Here is a 27,570-nt window from a genome sequence, read left to right as displayed (position 1 = left end):
TCATTCACACATTACCATATCAATGCCATATCTCAGATATAGTCTTACATGTAATCTCATATCGATGCCAATAGCCCAGCTATGTTCTTACACGAAATCTCATATCGATGCCATATCCCAGATGTGGTCTTACACATAATCTTGGTAACCCTAATGTCATGACATTTGTATCCTATCTATTCCAAAGGTTCAATCGGGATTTGACACCTGTTGAAACTTTGTCGAATACGTCTAAGGGCCAATCACAATTCATAAGATAATAAAGCATTTAAAAATTAATTAAAACAATGCATTATTTACATATGAACTTACCTCGGTACAAAAATAGTAGAAATGGGACCTAATTGTCAAACACTTTGTTTTTCCCCTGATCTAGGTCCGAACCTCATTTCTCTTGATCTATAATAGAAAATTTATCTCATTTATTATTCACATTACTCAATTCAATTCAATAATCGCATTATGGAAAAATTACGTTTTTTCCCCTAAACTTTGACATTTTTACACTTTGGTCCCTAGGCTTGTAAAATGATTTTTATCAAATTTCTTCATTACCCAAGCCTAGCCAAATCTTTATTGTACTCATACCAGCCCAAATTTTTCATTCAATCACACTTTTACTAATTTTATAACTTTTAAAAATAGGTCCTTTAGGCATTTTCATCGAAAATCACTTAGTAAAAGTCGTTTATCAAAAATCAAACTTACATAATCTATCATTAAACATCAAAATACACACATGTCTAACATGGGTCAAACCCTAGACCTTAATTATTTCTCAAATTAGGGGTAGAAATAGGTAGATCGAGTGATAACGACTTCAAAAATGTAAATAGCATTAAAAACGGGACAAGAACGGACTTATAATCGAGCTTAAAAGATGAAAAAACCCTAGCTATGGTTCCCCTTTGAAATTTTCGGCCATGGGTAGAACAGGAGCAAAAATTGGCTTTTAATTTGATTATAAAATTCTTTTATTAACTAAATAACCAAAATGCCCTTTTCTTAAAACACTAAAATTCTCTTACTTCATGTCTATTTTTGTCTCCCAACTTAAGAAATGGTCTAATTACCATCTAAGGACCTTCAATTTAAATTTCATAACAATTGGACACCTCTAGCATGTAGAACTCAACTTTTGTACTTTTTACAATTTAATCCTTTTTGCTAAATTGCGTGCTCAAACGTCAAAATTTTCGAACGAAATTTTCATGAAATCATTCCCTAAAATTGTAGACCATAAAAATATAATAAAAATAAATTTTTTTCTATGTTGGAATTGTGGTCCCAAAACCACTATTCCAACAAGACCTAAAATTGGGCTGTTACAATTTAATACTTTTAACTATTAGAACCAACTTTTCAAGCTTTTACGATTAAGTCCTTTTCCTTTAATGAACTCATCAAACATTAAAATTTCTTAACCAAAATTTAATACGACATTAATGATCTTGTAAATATTAAATAATTAATATTTACAGACTGAAATATAAAAAATGTGGTCCCGAAACCATTGGAAATCAGGCTATTACACAAATTTATCTGTTAAATAATAAAAAGGTAGTAATTACTAGTACTTTTAGTCTTCGTGGGGATGATATCTTTGCTTACTATAGCTATACTATTAATTAATAGGTGCACTTGCCTTAGTCAGATTTTTAGTTGGTTTACGATTGCAGCAAGTTTTCGGCGCTGTTGTTAGGGACTAAAATATTAGGAAAACTTTATTTCTATTAATTTAGCAATTTTTAATTTAATTTAATATTTTGTTTTTAATTTAATTTTTACATTCTAATTTTTTGTATGCTTGATTATGACAGGTTCTTTTGGTTTATGACTAGAGGAAACCCATAGAAACTATTAATTTTTAACAATGAGATTGAAAAGACTGCTCGCAAAAAATGAAGAGAAGTTAGAGAAGCAAAGCATGACCAATAGGTTTTAATAGACAATATAGAGGTAAAGGATATTACTGTGGAGATGGATGATAATCAAAATAATCAGTAGCCTCTTGAATCCCTTGCTCCTCATACTATGTTTTATTATACTAAGCCTACTCTAATTGGGGCTGAATTGAGTATTGTCAGACTGACTATTGCTGAAAATAATTTTGAGCTGAAACCTAACACAATTCAAATGGTACAATAGTATGTTCAGTTTGATGGGTTACAAGATGAAGATCTGAATGCTCATTTGGCTAACTTTCTAGAGGTTTGCGACACTTTCAAGATCAATGTCGTTACTAATGATGCCATATGCTTATGATTGTTCCCATTTTGGTTGAGGAGCAAGGCAGTTGATTGAGAAGTTTCTGTTGAAGTACTTCCCATTGGCTAAAATAACTAAATTGAGGAACATCTCTTATTTTGTTCAAATTGATTTGGAGATATTATATGATGCATGAGAGAGATTTAAGGATCTTTTGGGCCCCTTATCATGGGTTACCTTTGTGGTTACAAGTTCAAAACTTTTACAACGGTTTTAAATCCCTCCACTAGGCAACTAATTGATGTAATAGTTGGCGGAACATTGAATAATAAGACACTTGAGGCAGCTTAAGAGTTTATTGAGGAGATGTCACTGAATACCTATCAGTGGCAAGTCATAAGAAAGAAACCAATTAAAGCAACTAGTGTTTTTAATACTGATGTAGTTTCTATGTTAGCAAATCAAGTTGAAGCTCTTTGTAAGAAAATCAATGGTTTGAAATTTTCTAAGAAGGTGAATCTAGTAGTGCAATGTGATGCTAATGGAGTAGGGATGATTATGTAACACCATTCGCCCGTATTCAACGTCGGAATAGGGTTATGGAGCATTACCGAACTTATATACCAATTAGACATTCATTTTGAAAACATTTTCACATTTCAAGCAATCATCAATCAATCTCAAACATATTGTCCCTAATACGAGCCTACGAGGCCCTAAACATGCATTCGGGGTGGTTCGGGACTAAACCGATAACTTTAGAAATTATTAGAACACTTAGAAAATTTTCTCAAAAATAGGGGTGTGGACATTGGAAATGGAAGCACATGACTGTGTCCCAGCCTGTGTCCGACCCTATGTAACGCTCTGACTTGGGTCACACATCCAACACACATGCTCGTGTGGGCTAACCCGTGTGCCCTAAAAATAGCCATACATGTCCATGTGCCAAGCCGTGTGCTAGGCCGTGCCAAACTTGTAGGGTATACTGACTTATGCCACACAGCCAAGTCAAACTCCCGTGTGTGAGGCCGTGTGGAGCATAATGACTTGATTTTAATTTCAACACCAGGGGACACACAGCCGTGTAATGTAACCGTGCGTCACATACAGCTGAGACACATGCCCATGTGGACAAAAATAAGCTATTTACCAAGCCATTTTTCCACCCAAACTTGTGCATACTTATATCAATCCAATTAGCACCAAAGCATAGCATAATATGACATTTTAACCATCCAACTCAAGCTTAATTCATGCATAATCTATACACCTTTCTTAATGCACACAAGACATAAAATATACAATACCATTTAGACCAAAATTACATATACAATTAAATTAAATAAACACTTCCAAATATGCATCATTTAGCCTAATTTCACAGGCAAACCAACATCCACAAGTCAACCATTTGATACTCATAATGTCTATTACCATTTAAGCATCACACAACCATCATTCAACATATTTCACAAGACATAAACACATATATATACATGATTCAAACATACCAAAATAACCAAGAATGGGCCATCACTCATGGCTATATATACAAACCAAAACATATACATTTACAAGCCAATTCAAATGGCTAAATTCATTACCAACACATAACCAAAATGACCAAAGTCCCTATACATGCCATGTACTTAAAACGTAAGCTCAAAAGTACAAACTGATAGTTGGATAGTGTGACGATGTCTTCGACGATCGCTGAATCTGAGCTAGCTTTAAAGTCACTATAAAACATAGAAAATTAAACAAAGTAAGCTATATAACTTAGTAAGCTTGTATGAAATATACTCAAACTTAACATAGATATACAAATCATCAAATTGAACATATCAACATATAGTTCATTTAACTAACAAACCTTTCACATTTTTCAATCATAATCTTATATATAAACTTCATAACTTCTTCGATTTAAGCTTATACGGTTCATGTACATACCTGTACCATCTCGTATCAATGTAACACCCTAAACTCGTCCTAGACGTTATGGCCGAATTTGGCGATGTCATATGGATGAGATTCGAAAACGATTTTTTCGAGTTAAAACCGTTCCAGGTAATTAGCTTTTATCTTAATTCAAAGTAAAACGCAAGTTCTTTATTATGTCTAAAATCGTATCTTTTTAGTGGAAGCTTTGGAAAACACTTATTTTAGGAAAACCATTCGATCTTAGTGAAAACTGAGTTTTTCCATGCCTAGCAGTAATAAAATCGTAGAACAATTTAAGAAGTCAAAATTTAAAGCCTAACAATCCAGGGTCCACAAGTTACATAAAAAAAAACCCCAAATAAGTAATAAAATCTGAAAGTTAATGGAAAGCAGTCTAAAATTTACGTGTGGCCACCGCCGAGTCCTCTGCTGCATCGACCCATCAAATCTGGGGATTACCTATATAGATTAAACAGAAAAGGGTGAGTTTTCGCAAACTTAGTGTGTAACCCCCATAGAAAACATGCACATAGTTTAACATTAGAAATCAGTCATATACAGTCTAGACCCTGAGCCCACTACAGATTCCATTTGGGCCTTAGCCCACACAAATACAGTCTTAGATATAAATTAGGGCTTTGGCCCATTTCAGATACAATATGCTGTAACAGAAATTAGAATCCTACCCACCAGCCTTTACACACCATCTTCGTTCGTCCCTACACACCATGTGGGGTTAAAAACACCCACCCATCCCTACACACCATGTTGTATAAAATGCGGCACATAATCAAAATATTGCAGCTGAGCTACCAAATAACAGGCTTAAAAGCCTTTCAGAATGCTTCCTCTAAAAATCATCAGCCCACTCAGATACGATGCAACATGCAACAAATGTCATGCTACTATGCAATTAACAGTCCATACATTCAAATCAATACTCATGCTCAGTACAGAAATTAGGCAGACAACTTATACATATAAGGGTCTAAGTAGTGCTTACCGACCTTACAGTAGGTCCATAGTCGACTTGGGCGACCCATCCAACGTTAGAGAACTTTTCAGAAAAATAGGCTCACTTGAACAATGGGAATTTCACACACTTGAAAAGTCAATTAAAGATCTCCAACCCTTTAATTATCTCAGAATACGTATAGTCCACGAAGCACAATGGGATTGAAAGAAAAGAATCGGAAAAGGAAAAGATGAGGGAAAAATCAGAAGGAAATTTGGCAGCAAGAGGGAGGCATCAACACCCAAAAGAAAGGGAAAAAGAGTCTTTTTGGGGAAAAAGAAAGTGACCAGAAATCTATCAGATTACTCCTAACTACTTTCCACACACAAAATCCCTAATTTCTCTCCCTCAATTCCCACTACACATCCACTACTCAGAACCCCAGTTCAGCACAACTCTAGTCAAAATTAGGAACAAAAATACTATCCCTTGCCTACACAGAAATTTGAACACAGGACCTCCAGCACACCAACACTCTACTTAACCAATAGACCAGCAGGCCCATTCTGATATATTTTCACAAATAATTGAATAAAAGTATATTGGACAGAGATAGGGCTTTATTCATAAAATACCAAAATTTGCCAAAGCTAAGGCTTGAACTTGGGACCATTCAGACACACCCAGAACATTTAACCACTAAAGCAGATACATAGTTATGTCATAATTTAACAAAACCAAAATATAAATTTTGAAGTATTACAACTTTACCCCCCTAAAATAAAATTTTGGCCTCGAAATTTTCCTGATCAAAATAGATGAGGATACTACTGACACATTGAATTCTCAAGCTCCCACTTGGCCTCCTCAGTGCTATGATTCTGCCACAGCACCTTCACTTAAGGGATAGACTTTTTTTGAAGGACCTTTACATTATGGTCAAGAATCTGAACCGGCTTCTCCTCAAAGGTTAAGTCTGATCTAACCTCAATCTCCTCCACAGAGACAATGTGAGTAGGATCAGAGCGATAGCGCCTCAACATAGAGACATGGAATACATCATGAATGCGATCCCACTCCGGAGGTAGCTCCAATTGATAAGCGACAGGTCCCACACGTCTCAGAATTCGGTAAGGTCCAATAAACCTAGGGCTCAACTTGCCCTTACGGCCAAACCTCAGAACCTTATTCCACAGCGAGACTTTGAGAAATATGAAATCTCCAACAGAATACTTGATATCTTTCCTTTTCAGATCTGCATAGGACCTTTGCTTATCAGAAGCTGCTTTTAGATGATCCCAAATCAATCTAACCTTATCTTCTGTATCAGAAACCAACTCAGAACCCAGAACACGTCTTCACCCAACTCAATTCGACATAAATGAGTGCGACACTTACGACCATACAGAGCCTTGTAAGGTGCCATCTGGATACTAGAATGGTAATTGTTATTATAAGCGAACTCCGCTAATGGAAGATGCTCCTCCCAACTGCCTCGGAAGTCAATAACACAACTCCTCAACATATCCTTCAATATCCGAATCACCCTCCCAGATTGACCATTTGCTTGAGGATGGAAAGCAGTACTGAAGTCCAACCTTGAACCCAGAGCCTCATGAAGCATTTTTCAGAACCGAGACGTGAAGCGAGGATCCCTATCAGAAATGATCGAGACAGGTACCCCATGCAATCTCACTATTTCTGATATGTAGAGCTTAGCCAATTTCTGAAGAGAAAAGTCTGTCCTGATCGGGATGATGTGAGCAGACTTGGTCAATCGATCCACGGTAACCCAAACAGAGTCCTTTTTAGTGGGTGTTAGAGGTAACCGACTAACGAAGTCCATCGTTCCTCGCTCCTATTTTCATAACAGAATCTTAACCGGCTACAACAAACTGGAAGGTAACTGATGCTCAGCCTTAACTTGCTGACAAGTCAAACAGCGAGCAACGAAGTTGGTAACCTCACGCTTCAACCCTGGCCACCAGTATAACTCTCGAAAATCTCGGTACATCTTATTTTTGCCTCGATGCATAGCATAGGGACTACTATGCGCCTCCCTCAGAATCGATTGTATTAAATCCTCATCATTCGATATACAAATATGACTATGGAAACAAAGTACCCCATTACTGTATACCCCCAAATCAGCGAAACTTTCATCATCGAAAAGGCTAAGTTGAGCGAAGATCGCTCTTAGATCAGTCATGGCCCTACGGCTCAACAAGTTGGAAACCACATTGGTTTTGCTAGGATAGTACTCAATGATACAATCATAATCCTTAAGCAGCTCCACTCATCTATGCTGCCTAAGATTCAACTCCTTCTGAGTGAGGAGATACTTGAGCCTCTTATGATCAGTGTAGATAATACACTTCTCACCGAACAGATAGTGCCTCTAGATTTTTAAAGCAAAAACTACGACAGCCAATTCCAAATCATGCATCGGATAGTTCGCTTCATGAGTTTTGAACTGACGAGATGTATATGCTACCACATTACCATCCTGTATCAACACACAACCCAAATCGACATGTGATGCATCACTGAATACCACGAAGTTTTTACTAGGCTCAGGTTGTATCAGAACAGGAGCTTGAGTCAGAATAATCTTGAGCTTCTTGAAGCTCTTTTGCTGTACATCAATCCATATAAAAGGAACTCCCTTACGCAGAAGCTTAGTCAATGAAGCTGCGATCAATGAGAACCATTCTACAAAGCGCCGATAATAACTCGCCAACCTTAAGAAGCTGCGGATCTCAGACACATTCTTTGGCTGTTTCCAATCCAACACTGCCTCAATCTTACGAGGATCGACTCGAATTCCCTCAACAGAAACTACATGTTCCAAAAATGTTACTTCCCGGAGCTAGAACTCACACTTGCTAAACTTCGCATACAGTTGTTTCTCATGAAGAGTCTGTCATACCACTCTAAGATGCTCATCGTGCTCGTCTTCAGTATTAGAATACACCAAGATATTATTGATGAACACCACCAAAAACTGACCCAGATAGGGTTGGAACACTCAGTTTATCAAGTCCATAAATGTCGCTGGTGCATTAGTCAAACCAAAGGGTAACTAGGAACTCGTAGTGTCCATATCGAGTCCTAAATACCGTCTTATGCACATACACCTCCTTAACCCTCAATTGATGATAACTCGAATGTAAATCAATCTTGGAAAACAAAAAAGCCCCTCTAAACTAGCCGAATAAATCATTAATCCCCGGGAGTGGGTACTTATTCTTAATCGTAAGCTTGTTTAGCTGTCAGTAGTTGATACACATCCTCATTGTCCCATCTTTCTTTTTTACAAACAACTCAGGTTCTCCCCACGAAGACACACTGGGACGAATGAACCCACGATCCAACAACTCCTGAATCTGAGCCTTAAGCTCTGCAAGCTCCTTCGGTGCCATTCGGTAGGGGGCGATAGACACCGGAGCTGTACCTAAAATAAGTTTAATCCCAAATTCCACTTCTTGGCTCAGAGGCAAACCCGGTAATTCCTCAGGAAAGACATCCAAAAAATCCCTTACAGTTCTGATGTCCTTTATAGAAGAATTCCCATAATTAGAAACACTTACATAGGCCAGATATGCCTCACATTTTTTTCGGACCAACTTTTCTACCACCAACGCAGAAATCACATTAGTCAGAAATTCCTGACGTTCCCCAATTATAACAACCTCGTCGTCCTCCTCGGTTCTTAAAACAACCCTCTTAGTCGCACAGTCTAGACTTACTCAGTATTTGACCAACCAGTCCATCCCCAAAATTAATTCAAACTCCCTGAACGAGAACTCCATCAAATCAGCCAAAAATACTGTCCCTTGGACCTCTAACGGAACGTCTCTATACAATTTGCTAACTCGAATAGATTGCCCCAAAGGACTCACAACAGTCACTTCACTAGAAATATTCTCAACCGGAATCCCAAGTTTTAGACACAGTACTAGCTACATAGGAATGTGTAGAACTTATGTCTATTAATGTTAGATAAGGTACATCATAAATTAAAAATGTACCCGTGATAACTTCTGGAGCATCTCTGTCCTCTCGTCGACAAGTAGCATAAACAAGAGCGAGATGCCTCACCTCAACCTGTCTATCACCTCTACCCGGTGCTCTCTGTTCACGGCCCATGCTGTTACCACCCCAGTCTGAGCACGGCCCTCGGTTCTATCATGGAGCATGAGCAAGTTAACTTTATGGGTAACAATTCTATACCTTAAAATAACTCCTATAACAATAACTATAATCCAAGGTGGAGGAATCAAACAAAATTTTTTTGGGCCTAGTATGTGAAACCTAGTCGACAGTCCAACCAGTGGCTAAACTGGACTAGTCAGGTAGTCATTGGCCCAGACTGGAGCGTCAGAAACCAAACTTGCTCAGGGTGTCATCAACGGTGACGGTGGTATTTCGGTGGCCAGAAAATGGTCGACGGTGGTAGGTTTTCGGTGGTTGAGTAGTGGATGAATTATACTCGTACTGAGGCTCTACCAGAGAATTTGATTTTAGATTAACTAGTCCAAAAATAATATTATTTTGTTAGATTTAATATTAAATTAAATTTAATACTTATCTTAATAGTATTTTATTAATTTAATATCAAAGTGATTAAGTTGAATCATAGTTAAACTTTCTAAACTCTCCCTATAAAATAAGAGTCTTGGGTCATTATTTACACACACTTGAGCTCAAGAGAAAGTTGTAGAGAGTTCTCTAAAGAAATTATTTTAGAAAATTTCTAGAGATATTTTTCTTATTTACAACTTGGCCCAAACGTTTAGAGAAATTATGAAATTACCCGATTAGTAAATTTTGTGAAAAATTTTTTGATTCGAAGCGAGCCTACACTCGGTAAACGTGAGCTTGAAGATAGCAGAGAAAACTACTCGGTCAAAGCGTTAATCTTAGATGAATTGAAAAAGGTACAATTTTGATTAAGTGTTTATTACTTTAGATATCACAACCAAGTTCTGGTTTTGGATTTTTTTTAAACGCTGATTTTTCCCTAAATTTATTTTCTGCTGCATTTTTCAGACCTGATTCTTCAACAGTTGGTATCAAAGCCAAGTTGTGCTCATCTATAAGTAGAAACAAATAATAAAAATAAATTTCTCTTCTTCTTGAATGATTTGATTACGTAAAAAGTAACATTCTTTAGATCTTATGCATGTTTTGAGTTATATAGGGGAAAGGACACGATATTATATATTTTTATATAATTTTTTTACCAAGGTTGCGGTTCTTAGAAAATAGACTGTGAACTATCATCTCCACATAGGACTTTTTTTTTTAATTCATAGAATTCTTTAGAGCTTGGAATGGAAATAGGACTTAAATGTAACTTTTCCAAAAAAAGTCCATGACGAGGAGAAGATGGAGCGATTACGGTTGAAGACCTAAGGAATGCATTGTGGCGAAAAACTATGTAAATTTATTTTTTCATTTATTTTCTAAAAATAGAATCACAGAAACCTTGGTTGACAATTTTATTTTAATTACCTATATCCTTATATAAATATTATTTTTTATTGTTTATAATATTTATATTATGTAATGTTATAATTGTGATATATATATATATATATATATATATATATATATATATATATGAGATGATCCATAATTGATAGATTAAAAAAGAAGTGTGGTAATGAGAAAATACATGTGTTGTATTGTTCTATTCACTTCTTTAGGTTATTTGATTATTGTGAGAAGTGTGGTAATGAGAAGGTGCATGTCTAGGATTGGCTTAGGCTAGGAAATACTTGGTTTTTATGTAGTCAAATTTGACTCACCTCCCTTTTCTAAGAACCTACCTAGTACACGATTCACATTCACTTCTTCGGTTTTTCCCTCAAAAGAAAAATTGTGGAGAATCAAAATTATTTATTTTATGATTGATTGATTCTTGTGAATAAATAAATGTGAATATTCTAAAATTTCCATAGCATGCCATGCATATATTAGAAGCATGTCATATAGATTAGGTAAGAATGCCAATAGGACTATTGTATGAACAATCTTAAAATATGAGATAAAAAAACCTTTCATGTTATTTTAAATTATTGAGTGGGACAAGGTCCTTGAACAAGACCTACGATATTTATTGATAGTTCCTAAGTGATAGCATGATAAATTTTTGAGTTAGTTTTTACCCTGACCACACCCCAAGGTAAAGTTTATCATGTAGGTTCACTGGATATGATTTCCTTTCAAGAAAAACTAGTCATGCATGACTCTTAGTGAGATTTTCCCAAGATGACTCACTAATAAAAGTGTGATCATGATGGGTTGAGTCAATGGTTACACACTCAAGATCTTATATTATTAAATAGTTTCCCAAGAAACAATATTTAAGGTAGAGATGATGGCTAAACGTTAAACGGTCGTTTCTTAGTGTGGAGTCTTGAGAATTAAGATTCACGAACTGATTGGATTTAATCCATGTTTTTGCTAGTTAATCATGGGACCCCAATGTGACATGATTGATGGGTGTGAGAATGATCTAGTAATGGAAAAATGTTTTTTTCAATGTTTTAATACAAGTCACATGCATCATGTTGCATTCTTAATATGTTGCTAAAATGCAAATATTTGCTTAGTACAAAGATGTTAATTAGTGAATCTTTATTTTTCAGTTCAAATATGTCTACTACTCCTCTTATTAGCATTCTTACTGAGAATAAATTGAATAAGGATAACTTTTGAGAATGGAAATGGAACTTTTAATAGCTGTGAGAAACACAAATTCGTTCTTTACGAAACTTCCCCTCCTAAAGCTCAGCACAAAGCGAGAAATAGCTAGAGAGATTCTAACTCGATTGCTTCATGTTATATGTTAGTGAGCATGAGTAGTGTGTTGCAAAAGCAAATCGAGAATTTTTGTACTGCAAAAGAGATCATGACAAATTTGGAGGATTTGCTCAGAGGCCAAGTCACATTAGGTCAACAATATGCTATTAAAAATTTAATGAACTCTCAGTAGAAACCCAACACTTCGGTTAAAAAACATATGCTTAAGCTTATAGGATTTTTTGTGGAAGTGGAGAACAATGGGGATAAACTAGACGTGAACACTTAGATTGAATTAATGTTCAAATCCTTAACCAAGGAGTTTGCTGGTTTTAGAGTCACTTACAACTTGGGGAACAAGAAGCTTATCTTGACTCAGCTCATTAAGGAATTACAATCCTATGAGTTGATGTTGAATGGTGGTAAGCTGATTCAGGAGAAATTTGAGGCAAACTTAACTGTAGGCCCTTGTCCTCTAAGGGGAAACAAAAAGCTAAGAGAAAGAAGAAACCGACTAAATCTTTGGTTCCACCTCGTGTGGATAGAAATAAGGCTAAGAGGTCAAAAGATTATAAAAAGATCAAATGTTTCTTCTACCATAGGAAAGAGCATTTCAGATCAAACTTCAAGTAGTATTTCAATTATTTAGCTGAAAAGGGAAAAGGTATGAAACTCTTTGTGGTTGAAGCTACCTTAGTGGAAGAATCAATTGACAACTAGGTTATTGGTTTTAGAGCCACTAACCATGTGTGTGTTTCTTTACAGGCATTTAGTGAAACGAGAAGTCTACATGACAGAAGCCTCTTATTGCGGACCAGAGATAGAAGCTATGTTTTAGTCAAAGTAATGAGAGAAGTTATTTTACACTTTGAAAAATTTTAGGAATATTGTTTTAAAGAACACATTTCATGTACCTCATTTTAAGAGGAATTTAATTTTTGTAACATGTTTATTTTAAGACAGTTATACCGGTACATTTAATAAAGGGATTTCTATTCTTATAAATTGTTATTTAATCTGTAATGGGTGGATGGAAAACAATCTCTACTTTATCAAACCAAATAACTACTTGATGTTTCGAATTGAAATAGTGAATAAAAAGCTTAAAACTTCTCAGTCTAATGAGGGGTGCCCATGGAACTTAAGACTTGGTCAAATTAACCAAGATAGAATCATTAGACTCGTGATAGATGGTCTCTTCAGTATGCTTAAGGAAGTTAGTCTTCCACAATGTGAATCTTGCTTGGAAGGTAAAATGACTAAGAGGTTTTTTAGTACAAAAGGTACAAGGGCCAACCAACCTTTAGAACTTGTGCACACTGATGTATGTAGTCCCATGAGCATTAGTGCCTGAGGAAGTTATGATTTTTACGTGACTTTCATTGACGACTATTTTCAATATGGATACGTGTATCTAATGTATCGCAAAAGTGAAACCTTTGATAAATTTTGAGAGTTTCGTGAGAAAGTGGAAAAACAATTAGGTTTATCTATAAAAAATTTTGGTCTGACCAAGGTGGGGAATACTTGTTTGACGAGTTCTTAGGATACCTCATAGAGAATGAGATTTTATCCCAGTTGACTATGTATGGACTCCACGGTAGAATGGTGTAGCTAATAGAAAGAATAAAGCTTGACATGGTTCGTTCAATGTTAAGCTATTCACAACTTCCTACTTTCTTCTAAGAATATGCGATACTAACGTCTTGCTATATTCTAAATGATGTGCCAACCACGTTTCCTTGTAAGACACCATATGAACTGTAGCATGAAAAGAAATACACTCTAAATCACTTTAGAAAACAGGGTTGTCTAGTACACGTTCTAGATTAGGATTCAAATAAGTTGGATGCACGGACATTATTGTGCATGTTTGTAGAATATCCAAAAGGAACAAATGGTGGATTATTCTATAATATAAAAGGTAAAATGATCAAAGTTTATATTCATGCTACTTTCTTCAAGGAAAGTTACAAGGATAGTTTTAAGCCTCGAAGTAAAGTGGTGCTCAAGGAACTTTCGGTAGTTGTAGAAATCATCAAGTTCAATTCTCGAGTAAGTTGTAGAAAAATCTGCAAACAATCAATAGCATAGGGGAACCCGTCATAATAAGAGAGTTTCTAAAAAACCAAACTTCTTTATCTATGATGATAGTATTTATAATACGAAAGCCAATCATGAGTATGATGATCCACTCACTTACGAGAAGGCTATACAGGATATTGATTCAAAGTTCTAGAAACAAGTTATGGATGTCAAGATGGATTCTATGAAATCTAATATGGTGTAGAAACTTGTAAACTTACCAGTTGGGATTAAACCCATAAGGCGTAAGTGGATCTACAAGAGGAAGAGAAATGCGGAAGGGAAAGTGGAAACACATAAAGCTAGACTTGTAAGGAAAGACTACATACAAAAAGAAGGTATCGATCATGATGACACCTTCTCTCTAGTAGCCATGATCAAGTTTATCCGCTTACTCTTATCAATTACTACTACTTTCAATTACGAGATTTGGAAAATGGATGTCAAGACAGCATTCTTGAATGGCTATATTGATGAGACCATTTATATGGTTCAACTCATTGCCTACATTGTTAAAGGAAAGGAGGAGAAAGTTTGAAAACTACTAAGATCCATTTATGGACTTAAGTAGACGTCTCATTCATGGAATAAAATATTTGATCAAATGATCAAGACTTTTGGGTTTGAGCAAAACAGTGATGAACCTTGTTTTTATAAGCATATAAAGTAAAAAAGGTCGTCTTCCTCATTTTGTCTGTTGATGATGTTCTACTAATCGAAAATGATGTAGGTGAATTATCATTTGTTAAACTATAGTGAGCTCAATAGTTTAGCATGAAGGACTTGGGTGAAGCTACTTATATTCTTGGAATTTGAATCCTTAGAGACCAAAAGAATAAAACAATATCTCTATCGCAATCTTCACACATGGATAAGGTACTGAAATATTTTGCAATGACCGATTCGAAGCCAAATGCTTAACTGACCCCATCAATTTTTCACCTTTCTTTAAATGATTGTCCAAATACAACAGAAGAAATAGAGCATATGAGTAAGGTTCCATATGCTTCAGCAGTTGGAAGCCTTATGTAAGTGATGCTTTGCACATGTCTAGTTATCTGTTTGGCAGTAGGAATGGTTAGTCAACATCAGGCAAATCCTGGTCTCAAGCATTGGCAAGCTGTAAAGCATATATTAAAGTATCTTAAAAGACCCAAGGATTATATGCTTGTATATTTTGGGGAGAACATTAATCCTATTAGATACACAGACTCAGACTTTCAAACTTGTAAAGATTTAAGGAAATCAACATCGGGAAAGGTATTCGTCCTAGGTCATGGAGTCATAGCATGGAGAAGTGTAAAACAAACTTACACCACTGACTCTACTATGGAGGTCGAGTATGTGGTTGCCTCTGAGGAAATGAAAGAAGTAATATGGCTTCGAAAGTTCTTAACTGATCTTGAAGTCATTTCTGGTATAGAAAAAGCTGTAACACTGTATTGTGATAACAATGTTGCAATAGCTAATACCTAGAAAATGAGAAGTCACAAGAGCAAGAAACACATTGATCGAAAGTATCACTTGGTACGAGAGGCAATAGCTGAAGGAATTGTAGATGTGGTGAAAGTAGCTTCTGAATATATCCTTACGGATCTGTTTACTAATACTCATGTAACTGGGAGTTTTTATAAACACATCAAGGATATGGGAATGTGAAATGTGACACATTTACTTCACTAGGGCAAGTGGGAGATTGTTGGGAACTGTGCCCATATTGTATTAAACCTGTAATTGTTTTCTATGTATTTGAATGATGAATAAATAAAATTCACATTTCATGTTATCACATTTATATTTATGTTTTTCATATTTTGCAAGCATAGCAAAATTGTGACAAATATTAGCTCATTGATTGTCTAAGTTCAAATTGATGATAAATGGCATTGTGTGGATTGATAAATATGGAACGTGGCCACGAGTTGCTTGTTTTTGAATTTTTAATTTATCACAGTTATTTGTTGACAGTGATTTTATTAATCATTAAGAAAACACAATGGTGACAAAAAGATAAAATAAAATTGTATTAAGTGAACGGGTTTAACTCAAAGGAATCAAGGATATCATATGATGGTAACACACACATGAAGAGGTCATTGGACAAAGTAGTTGGATGAATTTCTTTCATAAAGAGTATACAATAAGGAGTTTTCAATCATGGTACTTCTTGTGGATTGACTCTATGATTAAGTAATTGCGAATTATCAAAACGATACTTTTGGACATAATTGCAATTACTAGAGCCGAATCATATATGTTCGATTAGTCCCTCCACTAGCTCAACAAAAGCTCGATCGGGCTGCATTTGAATCAGAAGAAAATTCTACGACTTTGAGAATAATTTAATTGAGTCGATTTATTCGATATGAAATTAAATTACATGGTCATAAGAATTATTCAGCTAGAATTATAAAGTAGCTAAAGAGGTAGTAGTTTTCTCCATCCATCTTCTAAGTTAAAAGCCTTAACTTTATGAGTGAGTATTTGTAACACCCCTAACCTATGTACATCGCTGAAACAGGGTTACGGAGCATTACAAGAACTTTTAGAATATTTTTATGATAATTTACATAAATTACTATTCATTAACTGATATTATTCATATCATCCCTTAAATAGACCCTCGAGGCCCAATACGAGCATTAGGATCAACTCGCGACTTAATCAGAAACTCTAAGAATTTTTCGAGACATTTCAAAAATTTTCTAAGCCGTGTGCTCTAAGGGACACGCCCGTGTGACCCTTGGACACGCCCATGTTGAAGGCCGTGTTTGACCTTATGTAACTCTCTAACTTGTGCACACGATCATGCCATACGCCTATGTGCTAAGTCGTGTGGTTAATTAAAATCTTTCAAAATCAGGTGCAGGTTTCACACGGCCAAGACACACGCCGTGTTCTAGGCCGTGTAGCACACACGGCTGAGAACACACCTGTGTGCTCAATTTTAAGCATTCTGTTTCTCAAAATTTAAGGTGCAGGGGACACACGGCCTAACCACACGCCCATGTACCAGGCCGTGTGTCACACACGATCTAGGCACACGCCGGTGTGGCTGCCTGTGTGGACAAAATAAAGCCATTTCTAGCTTCATTTTTTACCCAAAATCACACAAATGACCTACACTTATACTAACATATAAATACCAACCATTTCAAGCATTCAAATTAAACAAACTTTATCATTCAACATGGCATATCATTACATGCATACATGTTTATAATCTTACCTTGGTATATTCCATATGATAGGCATAATTTGAACAGCCATTTAACATGTATATAGCTACCACAGTATGACATTACAAGTACATCAAAAACAACCATTACTAGCCATTCCAATGGCTAGATTACAAACCACATATTTAAGCCATCTATGGCCAAGTTAGCCTATATATGCCATTATACCAAAATGATTTTACTATATATACCCAATAAGCTAGTGGATAGTGTGATGATGCTCCAATGATCTCCAACCTTCACGAGCTTCCGAGCACTATAAAATTGGGGACAATAAAATAGAGTAAGCATTACATGCTTAGTAAGTTCGTATAACGGAAACTAAACTTACCGATCTCGTTTATTAAATCTAAGCATATAATATCATGCTTTCCATCGACTTGGTAAAATTGCCTAAACACATGCACTCAATCAAACATGTTAGTCACAAAATTTTTATATACATCAAGTAAACATAGATGAGCTCATCATTCAATATTGTTTCAAGACATTATCATTTCATCTCATAATTCTCTTATCATGCCAAGAGTTTTGTCCGTTGAATCATTGAAATTCCAATGTATACTCAACTAGTACACTCAAGGTGTACAATTCAATAACCCATCAATTCTTATTCAAGAGTACCCTTTAAGGCATTTAATCAAAGAACACACTCTCGAGCCACATATCGTATTACACGATTACCAGTCTAGGTAAAATCCTAATTGTATCATATGCTCGAGAGGAATTATATCAAGATTACCCATTCGAGCTAAATCTTTTCTATAACGAGGTCAATAGGATTACTCGTCCAAGCTAAATCTCATTGGTACGTGATATTCATGACAGGTTTTAAATATTTATAATGAATCATTCTTGAAACTAACTATTATCACGATGAAGGCAAGTGTACCTATCAAACAGTAGTATAGCTTTAGCAAGACCGGCTTATCGAACCTAAAGGAACTAAAAGTACTAGTATTAGCTTTCTTTTTATTATCTAGCCTAAAAAAATAAAAAGGGTTTTGTTTATCTAACTAATTAATTAAACTAAGTAATCACAAAAAAAGAAATTTGGGGAAAATACTTTTTGAAAAAATTGATTGATTAAGACAATACCTAAGGAAAAATCCACCTAGACTTCACTTGTTATTTGACTCTGAATCGAAAGATTTATTCATTCAACTTGTTCTGTAGAGATCCCTAAGTTATATTATTATCTCTCTCGAGACTAACAACGTCTAACCCTAGATTGAATAATTGAAATCTCTTTCTAATTAACACCCTAGGATTGCATTAACTCGATCTATGGATCCCCTTATTAGGTTTCACCCTAATTCAGCAAAATCTTGTCACCCTATCTCCAGGCGCATAACCAGCTCTGCTTAATTATGAAAAATTTACTCTTAGACAGGGTCTATTCCTCCTCTAAATAAGAGCTTAACTTGAATCAATATCCTGGAATATCAAAACAAGAATTAAGATCACATAATTAAGAACAAGTCAAATATTTATCATATAATTCAGATAATAATAACAAGATCCATCTTAGGTTTCATTCCCCTTAGGTATTTAGGGGTTTTAGTTCATACTAATGAAAGAACACATCTCAAAAGAATAAAAATAACAAAACATAAGAAAACCCAAAACTCCTGAGGGAATTTGAAGGGAGATCTTCAGTCTTAATGGCGAATCCAGCTTCTAAGATGGATCGATCAACTTTACTTGAGCAATTCCTTGCTTTCTCCTCTGCGTCCCCCTCTTCTCCTCTTTTAGGGTGTATTTATAGGCTTTGGAATGCCTAAAAGCCCTCAAAATTGGCCTTTTCTGAATTGGACTAAACTTGGGCTCGGCGGGGACACGCCGGTGTGACATGCCCCTCTGCGATTGCTTAAGGCCGTGGCCAAGGCTGTTAAATGGGCACAGGCGTGTGATCTACTCGTGTAAATTGTGCTTTGACCTTGCCGAAGGGACACGGCCGTGTTGTCTACCCGTGTGAGGAAGTCCAAGCCGTGTTGATTTCGTACGTTGGCCCATTTTCTCTGTTTTGGCCTGTTTCTCGTTCCTTTCACTCTTTTATACTCACCTAAGTATAAAACATGAAACTAGGGCATTAGGAGCATCAAATTCACCAATTTAAGGAAAAATCACCCATAAAATGTGCTAAGCATGGGATAGAAATATGTATAAATTACGGTTTATCAAATACCCCCACACTTAAGCATTTGCTTGTCCTCAAGCAAAGTCCTCAACTCATAATCAAAATAAATTCTTCTCAACTTATAATTTCTATCGATAATATCTCAAAATAATCCATAGTTAATCATACAATAAAAATTCAACTGAAAGAACATCAAAGTTTCAAACATTCCAAGTTGAGCATTTTATTATGAAAACATAGGTGTCTCCCCTCATTTAAGTAATTACCTTTGATTCAAAATATCACAGAGTTTCACTTCCTCACTAAAGATTCACTCAAATCACTCAAGGTGTTTAAGGACAATGCATGAAGTACTTAATAGTCAATAATGAAAAGTCATTACCATAGGCTTGCATGAAAATCAAATCTCCACCACTATATATTGAAATGAACATCAATTAATAGGTCTTTAAAGGGTTGTAACGTGGCTTTGGTTAGGGGGTGTGGTCACAAACTGAAAGAAAATGTTATAATCAAGATTGAATTGAAAAACTGCCTAACTAGAAAAAAATTAAACATCAATTGCGTACAACAGAGCTTTTTCTCAGAATATGGAATTTAACTTCTTTAGCTCAGAAGATCACTACTTATAATATGTATGCATGTATATATATTATTTATATATATATATATATTAAGAACATGTCAAATTACAAAATAGAATAAAACATAGCTAAGCAACTATTCTAACTCTAATCTCGACAAAAATAGAGATCAAATTAATTTAGGGGATTTCAACAATAATGAGTTATGGGTTAATATTAAGGGTAAATTAATGAATGAGTTGTTAGGCTTAAGGGGTTCATTAAGGGTTAACTGTGAAGGTAGGCTTTTATGGAGTGAGTGGGTTAAACCTAAGTGCTTTTATCATTTTGACATATCAAATCAATGGTGTGGTTTTGACTTGCATAATCAAGCAAGTTCTAGAATAACAATTTAATACTGACGCACTCATAATGAAAGTGAGCATGAAAGAAAAAATAGATGCTCTAAAGGCTTAAAATCTCACAAAAATTATGGCTTTTTGATGTTTAAACTTGTGAATTCCAACTCAAGGTAATACCTAAACTTGGGAAAAACAACTTAAAAGTTTTTAATTCTTCAAAAATCAACTTATCATGCTTGATTCCCTAATGTCTTAAAGTTTAAACAATCAATGCATAAATGCCTATGTTTTAATTCAAGGCATATCAATAAAAATCATAAATTAATCAAAATCCATTCTAATCATGGTATGAGAAGATCACATGAGAATAAGACAAAATTCAGGGATTTCTAATGACGATATAAAAGACCCCCCACACTTAAGATGTACATTGCCCTCAATGTACAAAGATAGATATATTGAAAACATAGATTGATAATCAGAAGATAGGGAGAGGAGTGAAACTTCCTGAATAATGAATGAACTCCTTGAATTAGGGTTATGAAGAATAATCGGCCAAAGTAATGATGAGGGTGAAGGAGAATACTCCGGTGGTGGTAGAGGTTGGGTTCCATAAATACTGCGCCAAAAGAATATTATGCCTCAAGTTGGCTATGCTTGTGGTCGAGCAGGACATGGCAGTCGTGGAGAAACTTTCCCAGTGGAGTTTCAAGTTCCTGAGTAATAGTGAGCTTTGGAGCTCTTTATAACTGTGATAGAATCAGGAACTCTTTTAGGAAATATATATGGAAGACTAAGTACTCATAATGAATTAGCCGAAATTAAAAATTGTAAAATAATAATTATAAAACCTAATAAAAATAAGGTGAAAGAAAAATAAAAAGTAGTCTTAAAATAAAATAAAAGTAAAAACATAAAATAATAAATAAAAAATTTTAAACATCTTCATCGCTAGATGGTTCGCGAGGTGGGGGTAGCGATGAGATGTGGAAGTGCTGACAAATCTGCTGGAGAGTAGCATCAATGTTATCGAAGCGCTGAAAACACTATTGCTCGAATCGGGTAAGGCGCTCAGAGATGTCAGCATATGAAGCCGCCGCATAAACTGGACGAGAGGGTGGTGGTGGCTGAGACGGTGGGTCTTCATGACGTGGAGGGACATCATCCCTCAGGATCCTCTTCCTCAGTGGATTGAGCAAGGCGATACTAAAGAGAGTGGGTTCCTCGGTGCTTCTCGATCATCCTTATATTAAGCATGCTCGAGTGCCCTGTGGGGGCATCTGAGCCATGGGAGTGAGGGTGGATGATTGGGCTGCTATGTTGAGGAGCCCGAAGTGCCGAGCCAACCGCGTCATATAGGGCCCGATGGAGATGACCCCTTCCTATACTGCTCCGTCTGATGTTAAATGGCGAGGGAAATGAAATTGGCAAGGTTGAAGACGTGCCTGTGTGACATACACCATAGAAAGTAGGCGTTGTGTGTGTTGACGATGCCAGTGCTCCCTCGCCTTTCTGTTAACGTGTAGGCTAAAATGGCATGTAGGTACATCAGGGATGGAGGGAGAGCCAATGCCTTGGAGCGGCTAGGATTGTAGGAGGCAGAGCCAGGGGCGAGGGCATTTCAGCACCGTGAAGGAGAATGATGGATGTGGCGATTGAGAGTGTGGAACTCATTCTCCTCTATGAACTCGTCTGTGTAAAGGCCTATGTGGTACCTAACTCTAGGACAATCAACTGGCGAACTAGACTGCCGAGGCAAAACTAGACCATTCTTGGATCATCAAAATAGGTCATCACGGTCTGAAGATGAAATGTTGAGCTAAATTCCATCGTGAGCACGAGATACGCCGGCTCAATAATCTCGAAGAAAAGTCCCGAAGGATCGGTGGTGAGGAGTGCCTGAATTGTAACAGCAAGTTGGACTTGTTCTAGCGCGGTCCAATCTATACAATGGCCCAGTTCCAAGGGTCGAGCTCGTAGAATCTAAAATAGTTCCTCCTGATTGCTTGGTGGAAACTGGAGGAAGGGGTGGCAAATTTCTGCGGTAGGTCCCGAGGATGACGCCCCTTTCCTTTTTTTCAAAGTGGGGACGGCAGTCTTCTTGCCACGTGAAGTAGACATAATGTTCCTGTAATGGAAATTGAAGTGGAATGTGAATACCTTCCATGGGGCTTACATATTAACCTATACTATAATAACCAAAGTAAATGTGCCAAATAACCCTATGAGAATAAGTAATGGAGATATCTAAAGAATGAAATTGTGTGGGGTTAATAGCATGGAGGCCATAGAAACAATAAAAATGATTGAATGTAGCCTAATATACTGACTAAATAAATTAAAAAAAAATCACCAAAACAAAACTTAAAAAAACATAAAATTATCTACTATTCTAACTATGAATGTGCACGTAAAATAGTCAAATGAAGCATAGAAATCATGAAAGAAGCAAAATAATTGAAGAGGATTGAGATGAAAGAGTAAACAAACGCAAGAGGGAGGAGCTTAGGCATCAAAAATATGGTTGAAGGCGGCACACGGGCGTGCCAAGAGGCCGTGTGAATCTGTGGCGGCTAGGGTTAGGGATTTTAGGTAAGGGAGATGATGAATAGTAAAGGGTATTTATATATTTCGGGATACACGGCCAAGGGACATTCCCGTGTTCCCCAATTTTTTCCCGTGTGATTCACAAATTTTGAATTTGGACGCCTCCGACATTTGGCCCACGCCCGTGTGCCTTGGGCGTGTGGGTGCACACGGCCGTGTCGCACGGCTGTGTCTGTCTTCGTTCACTTCTCCCACCCCCGTGTATGTAGGCCCACGCCCGTGTTAATCTGACAGGTTCGACCATGGGTTCTAGACACAGGCGTGGCGAATGCCCGTGTTATTTTCTCAGGTTCAACCACGATTCCGCGACACGGGCATGTTGCACACCCGTGTTGTTTTGGAAAATTTTCCCACGGTTTTAATGCATGGCTGTGGCGACTTATCGCATCCCATGTTGGGGAAAATTTTGTCCTATTTTCACACGGCCTAAGGCACGCCCGTGTGCCTGGCCGTGTGTGCTTTAGAAAGCTTGCGTTCCATGAGTCAGTTAGTATGTTAGATGTTAACACTAAAATTTAAAGAAATTAATATTGTTAGTGCTCAGGTTGCCTCTTGAGAAGAACTTATTTATAGTCTAAGCTCGGCTTTCCTTTCTGTTGAATGGTCATGGTGGTTCGAGGAGTTTATGCTCCTCATTCCTGCTATGAATCCCATCAAAAAAAGGTTTCAGGCGGGTATTGTTTACCTTAAAGGTGCCGAATTTGGGATGACTTAACTCAACTGTACCAAATGGGAAAATGCTAAGTACTGTAAGAGGAATTTCTTCATTCGGTTTGGCAGTGTCAATGTGAGGATTTGCGGCATCTAATGAAACTTTATCTCCAACCTTAAGTTGATTTGGTGAGGCATTGAGCTCGTTCTGGCGTAGTTTTGGTTCATCGTGTTTTCTCGATTTAAATGTCAGCCATTCATCTAACTCCTCGATTTGTAGCATTCATTCTTAATGTGTAGATCCTTTGCTGTGGATTAAACATGGCTCATGTGTGTCCTTTGAACTTATTTCCTGCAAAATAGGTTGCACCGTATGATTAGTCTTAGTAGAACAATTTGTACAATCATCTTCAATTTTCAATGTGTTGTTCGGGTTGCGAGCTTGAAGGGTGATTGCTTCGTCTCCTACATGAAGTGTGAGTTCCCTTGTGCCAACACCAATAATTGTTTTAGCAGTTGCTAAAAAGGGCCTTCCCAAAATTAAAGGAACGTTACTATCCTCTTCTATGTCTAAAACAACAAAATCAACTGGGAATATAAATTTGTCAATTTTAACGAGTACGTCTTCAATAATACTCCTAGAAAATCTGACAGTTTTATCTGCTAATTGAATGCTCATCCTAGTTTGTTTGAGTTTCCCTAGACCTAGTTGCTTAAACAATTTGTAAGGCATAACATTGATACTAGCCCCTAGATCAGCCAACGCATTATTAACATCTAAACTACCAATTAAACAAGGAATCGTAAAACTCCCTAGATCTTTAAGTTTTTTGGGTAACTTATTCTGAAGAATGGCTGAGCAAACCGCGTTCAACTCCACATGCGACCTTTCATTTAACTTTCGTTTATTTCCTAGAAGCTCCTTTAAAAATTTAACTGTGTTTGGCTTCTGTGAAAGTGCTTCAATAAACGGTAAGTTAATATGTAGTTTCTTTAAAAGTTTAAGGAATTTACCAAAATTTTCATCTAAGCGGTCTTTCTTTGTCACATTGGTGTATGGAACACGAGGTTTATATTTTGGACTTATTGATTTTTGCTCGTTTTGGCCTACCTCATTCTTACCTTCGCTTACCACCGGTTCTGGCCCTGGTTTTGCCATTAACCCTTCCTCATCTTGAATGGAAATTGCATTGAGTTGCTCTCTTGGGTTAGATTCAGTGTTTCTTGCTAGGCTACCTTGTGGTCATTCGGAAATCAACTTGGCGAGCTGTCCAATCTGAGTTTCGAGCCCCTAGATTGATGCTTGTTGATTTTTGAGTGATGTCTCAGTATTCTAAAAATGATTTTCTGACACCGAGGTGAATTTGGTTAGCATCTCCTCAAGGTTCGACTTCTTTTCTTACTGGTAAGGTGGTTGTTGAAAACCCGAAGGATGTTGTGGCCTTTGATTTCCTTGACCATCCCACGAGAAATTGGGATGGTTCCTCCAACCTGCATTGTAAGTATTGCTATAAGGATTGTTTTGAGATTGAGGATTATTACCCATGTAATTTAACTGCTTGTTCTCCATGTTGTGGCCATAAGGTGGGTATTCTGACTTGCTCGATCCACCTCCATTTGCTTCGCACTGCATTACTGGGTGAACCTGTGAAGAACTAAGAAAACCATCAATTTTTTTATTCAAGAGTTCTATCTGATTAGAGAGCATGGTGACCGAATTGACGTTGTAAACACCGATTTTTTTCGTTGGCTTTATCATCATGACTTGCCACTGATAGTTATTCAGTGACATCTCCTCTATAAATTCATAGGCATCTTCAAGTGTTTTATTATTGATGGTTCCGCCAGCAGCTGCATCAATCATCTGCCGAGTCGAAGGATTCAGGCCATTATGGAACGTTTGAACCTGTAGCCAAAGCGATAACCTATGGTGAGGGAACCTCTTCAAAAGGTCCTTGTATCTCTCCCATGCATCGTAGAGTGTTTCTAAATGCATCTGCACAAAAGAAGAGATATCATTACATAATTTGGCTGTTTTAGCCGGTGGAAAATATTTTAATAAAAACATTTCAGTCACTTGTTCCCAAGTAGTGATTGACCCTCGTGGTAATGAGTTCAACCATTGTTTAGCCTTGGGATCCTCATCCTGCAAACCATCAAACTGAACAAACTGTTGTATCATTTGAATTGTGTTAGGTTTCAGTTCAAAATTATTTGCAGCAATAGCAGGTCTAACCATACTTGACTCAGTTTTTGTTAAATTAGGTTTAGCATAATCATACATAGTACGTGGAGCAAGATTCTGATTAACAGCAATCGCAGGATGTAGCGGATTTTCTTGGTTTTCAGCCATCTCCTCGGTTGTGGTTGAAGTATCGTCCTCTTGCTTGTCCTCTATGTATCTTAGGCTTCACCTTATTTCTCTCTGGTTTCTGTGAATTGTGCGGTCGATCTCACTGTCAAAAAGTAGTGGTCCTGACGGGTTTCTTCTGGTCATAAACTAGAAAAACCTGTCATAAGAAAATAAGAGAAAAATTAGAAAAGAAAATAAAAATTTAAATTGAAATAAAAGTAGAATGGCTAAAGTAATAAAAATCGAGTATTCCTAATATCTTAGTTCCCTGGAAATGGCGCCAAAAACTTGGTACGTGATATTCGTGACAGGTTTTAATATTTATAATGAATCATTCTTGGAACTAACTATTATCACGATGAAGGCAAGTGTACCTATCAAACAGTAGTATAACTTTAGCAAGACCGGATTATCAAACCCAAAGGAACTAAAAGTACTAGTATTAGCTTTCTTTTTATTATCTAGCCTAAAAAAATAAAAAGGGTTTTGTTTATCTAACTAATTATTTAAACTAAGAAATCACAGAAAAGAAATTTGGGGAAAATACTTTTTGGAAAATTTGATCGATTAAGACAATACCTAAGGAAAAATCCACCTAAACTTCACTTGTTATTTGACTCTGAATGGGACGATTTATTCATTCAACTTGTTCCATAGAGATCCCTAAGTTATATTATTATCTCTCTCGAGACTAACAACGTCTAACCCTATATTGAATAATTGAAATCTCTTTCTAATTAACACCCTGGGGTTGCATTAACTCGATCTATGGATCCCCTTATTAGGTTTCACCCTAATTCGGCAAAATCTTGTCACCCTATCTCTAGGGGCGCAACCAACTCCGCTTAATTATGAAAAATGTACTCTTAGACAGGGTCTATTCCTCCTCTGAATAAGAGCTTAACTTGAATCAATATCCTGGAATATCAAATCAAGAATTAAGAACACATAATTAAGAACAAGTCAAATATTTGTCATACAATTCAGATAATAATAACAAGATCCGTCTTAGGCTTCATTCTACTTAGGTATTTAGGGGTTTCAGTTCATACTAATGAAAGAACACATCTTAAAAGAATAAAAATAACAAAACATAAGAAAACTCAAAACTCCTGAGGGAATTTGAAGGGAGATCTTCAATCTTGATAGTGAATCCGACTTCTGAGATGGATTGATCGGCTTTCCTTGAGTAATTTCTTGCTTCCTCCTCTGCGTCCCCCTCTTCTCCTCTTCTAGGGTGTATTTATAGGCTTTGGAATGCCTAAAAGCCCTCAAAATTGTCCTTTTCTAAATTGGACTAAACTTGGGCTCGGCAGGGACACACCCGTGTGACATGCCCGTGTGCGATTGCTTAAGGCCGTGGTCAAGGCCGTGCTTTGACCTTGCCAAAGGAACACGGTCGTGTTGTCTACCTGTGTGGGGAAGTTCAGGCCGTGTTGATTTCGTATGTTGGCCCATTTTCTCCGTTTTGTCCCGTTTCTCGTTTCTTTCACTCTCCTATGCTCACCTAAGTATAAAACATGAAATTAGGGCATTAGGAGCATCGAATTCACCAATTTTAAGGAAAAATCATCCATAAAATGTGCTAAGCATGGGATAGAAATATGTATAAATTACGGTTTATCACTCGTCTGTAACAAATGCCGGACC

At 36.6% G+C, this 27,570-nt stretch overlaps 1 protein-coding gene and 1 non-coding gene across 2 annotated transcripts; both read left to right on the top strand.

Annotated features, from left to right (window-relative positions):
• Positions 1-15,079: 15,079 nt before the first annotated feature.
• Positions 15,080-15,481, top strand: LOC128293790 (secreted RxLR effector protein 161-like). The gene has a single exon (XM_053029317.1). It carries the CDS (start codon positions 15,080-15,082, stop codon positions 15,479-15,481), a length of 402 nt encoding a protein of 133 aa, XP_052885277.1.
• A 10,008-nt stretch (positions 15,482-25,489) lies between these two features.
• LOC128294949 (small nucleolar RNA R71) lies at positions 25,490-25,596 on the top strand. The gene has a single exon (XR_008285256.1). It is a non-coding gene; the product is annotated as a small nucleolar RNA R71 (small nucleolar RNA).
• Positions 25,597-27,570: the final 1,974 nt, after the last annotated feature.

The sequence above is a fragment of the Gossypium arboreum genome, chromosome 6, assembly GCF_025698485.1.
Source record: "Gossypium arboreum isolate Shixiya-1 chromosome 6, ASM2569848v2, whole genome shotgun sequence".
Classification (NCBI taxonomy): Eukaryota; Viridiplantae; Streptophyta; class Magnoliopsida; order Malvales; family Malvaceae; genus Gossypium; species Gossypium arboreum.
Note: the sequence above shows the minus strand (reverse complement) of the source record. Positions and strands in the feature narration are given on the sequence as shown.

Coding starts and splice junctions, on each gene's coding strand:
- LOC128293790 (XM_053029317.1), top strand. CDS start 15,080: ATGGTTAGTCAACATCAGGCAAATCCTGGTCTCAAGCATTGGCAAGCT.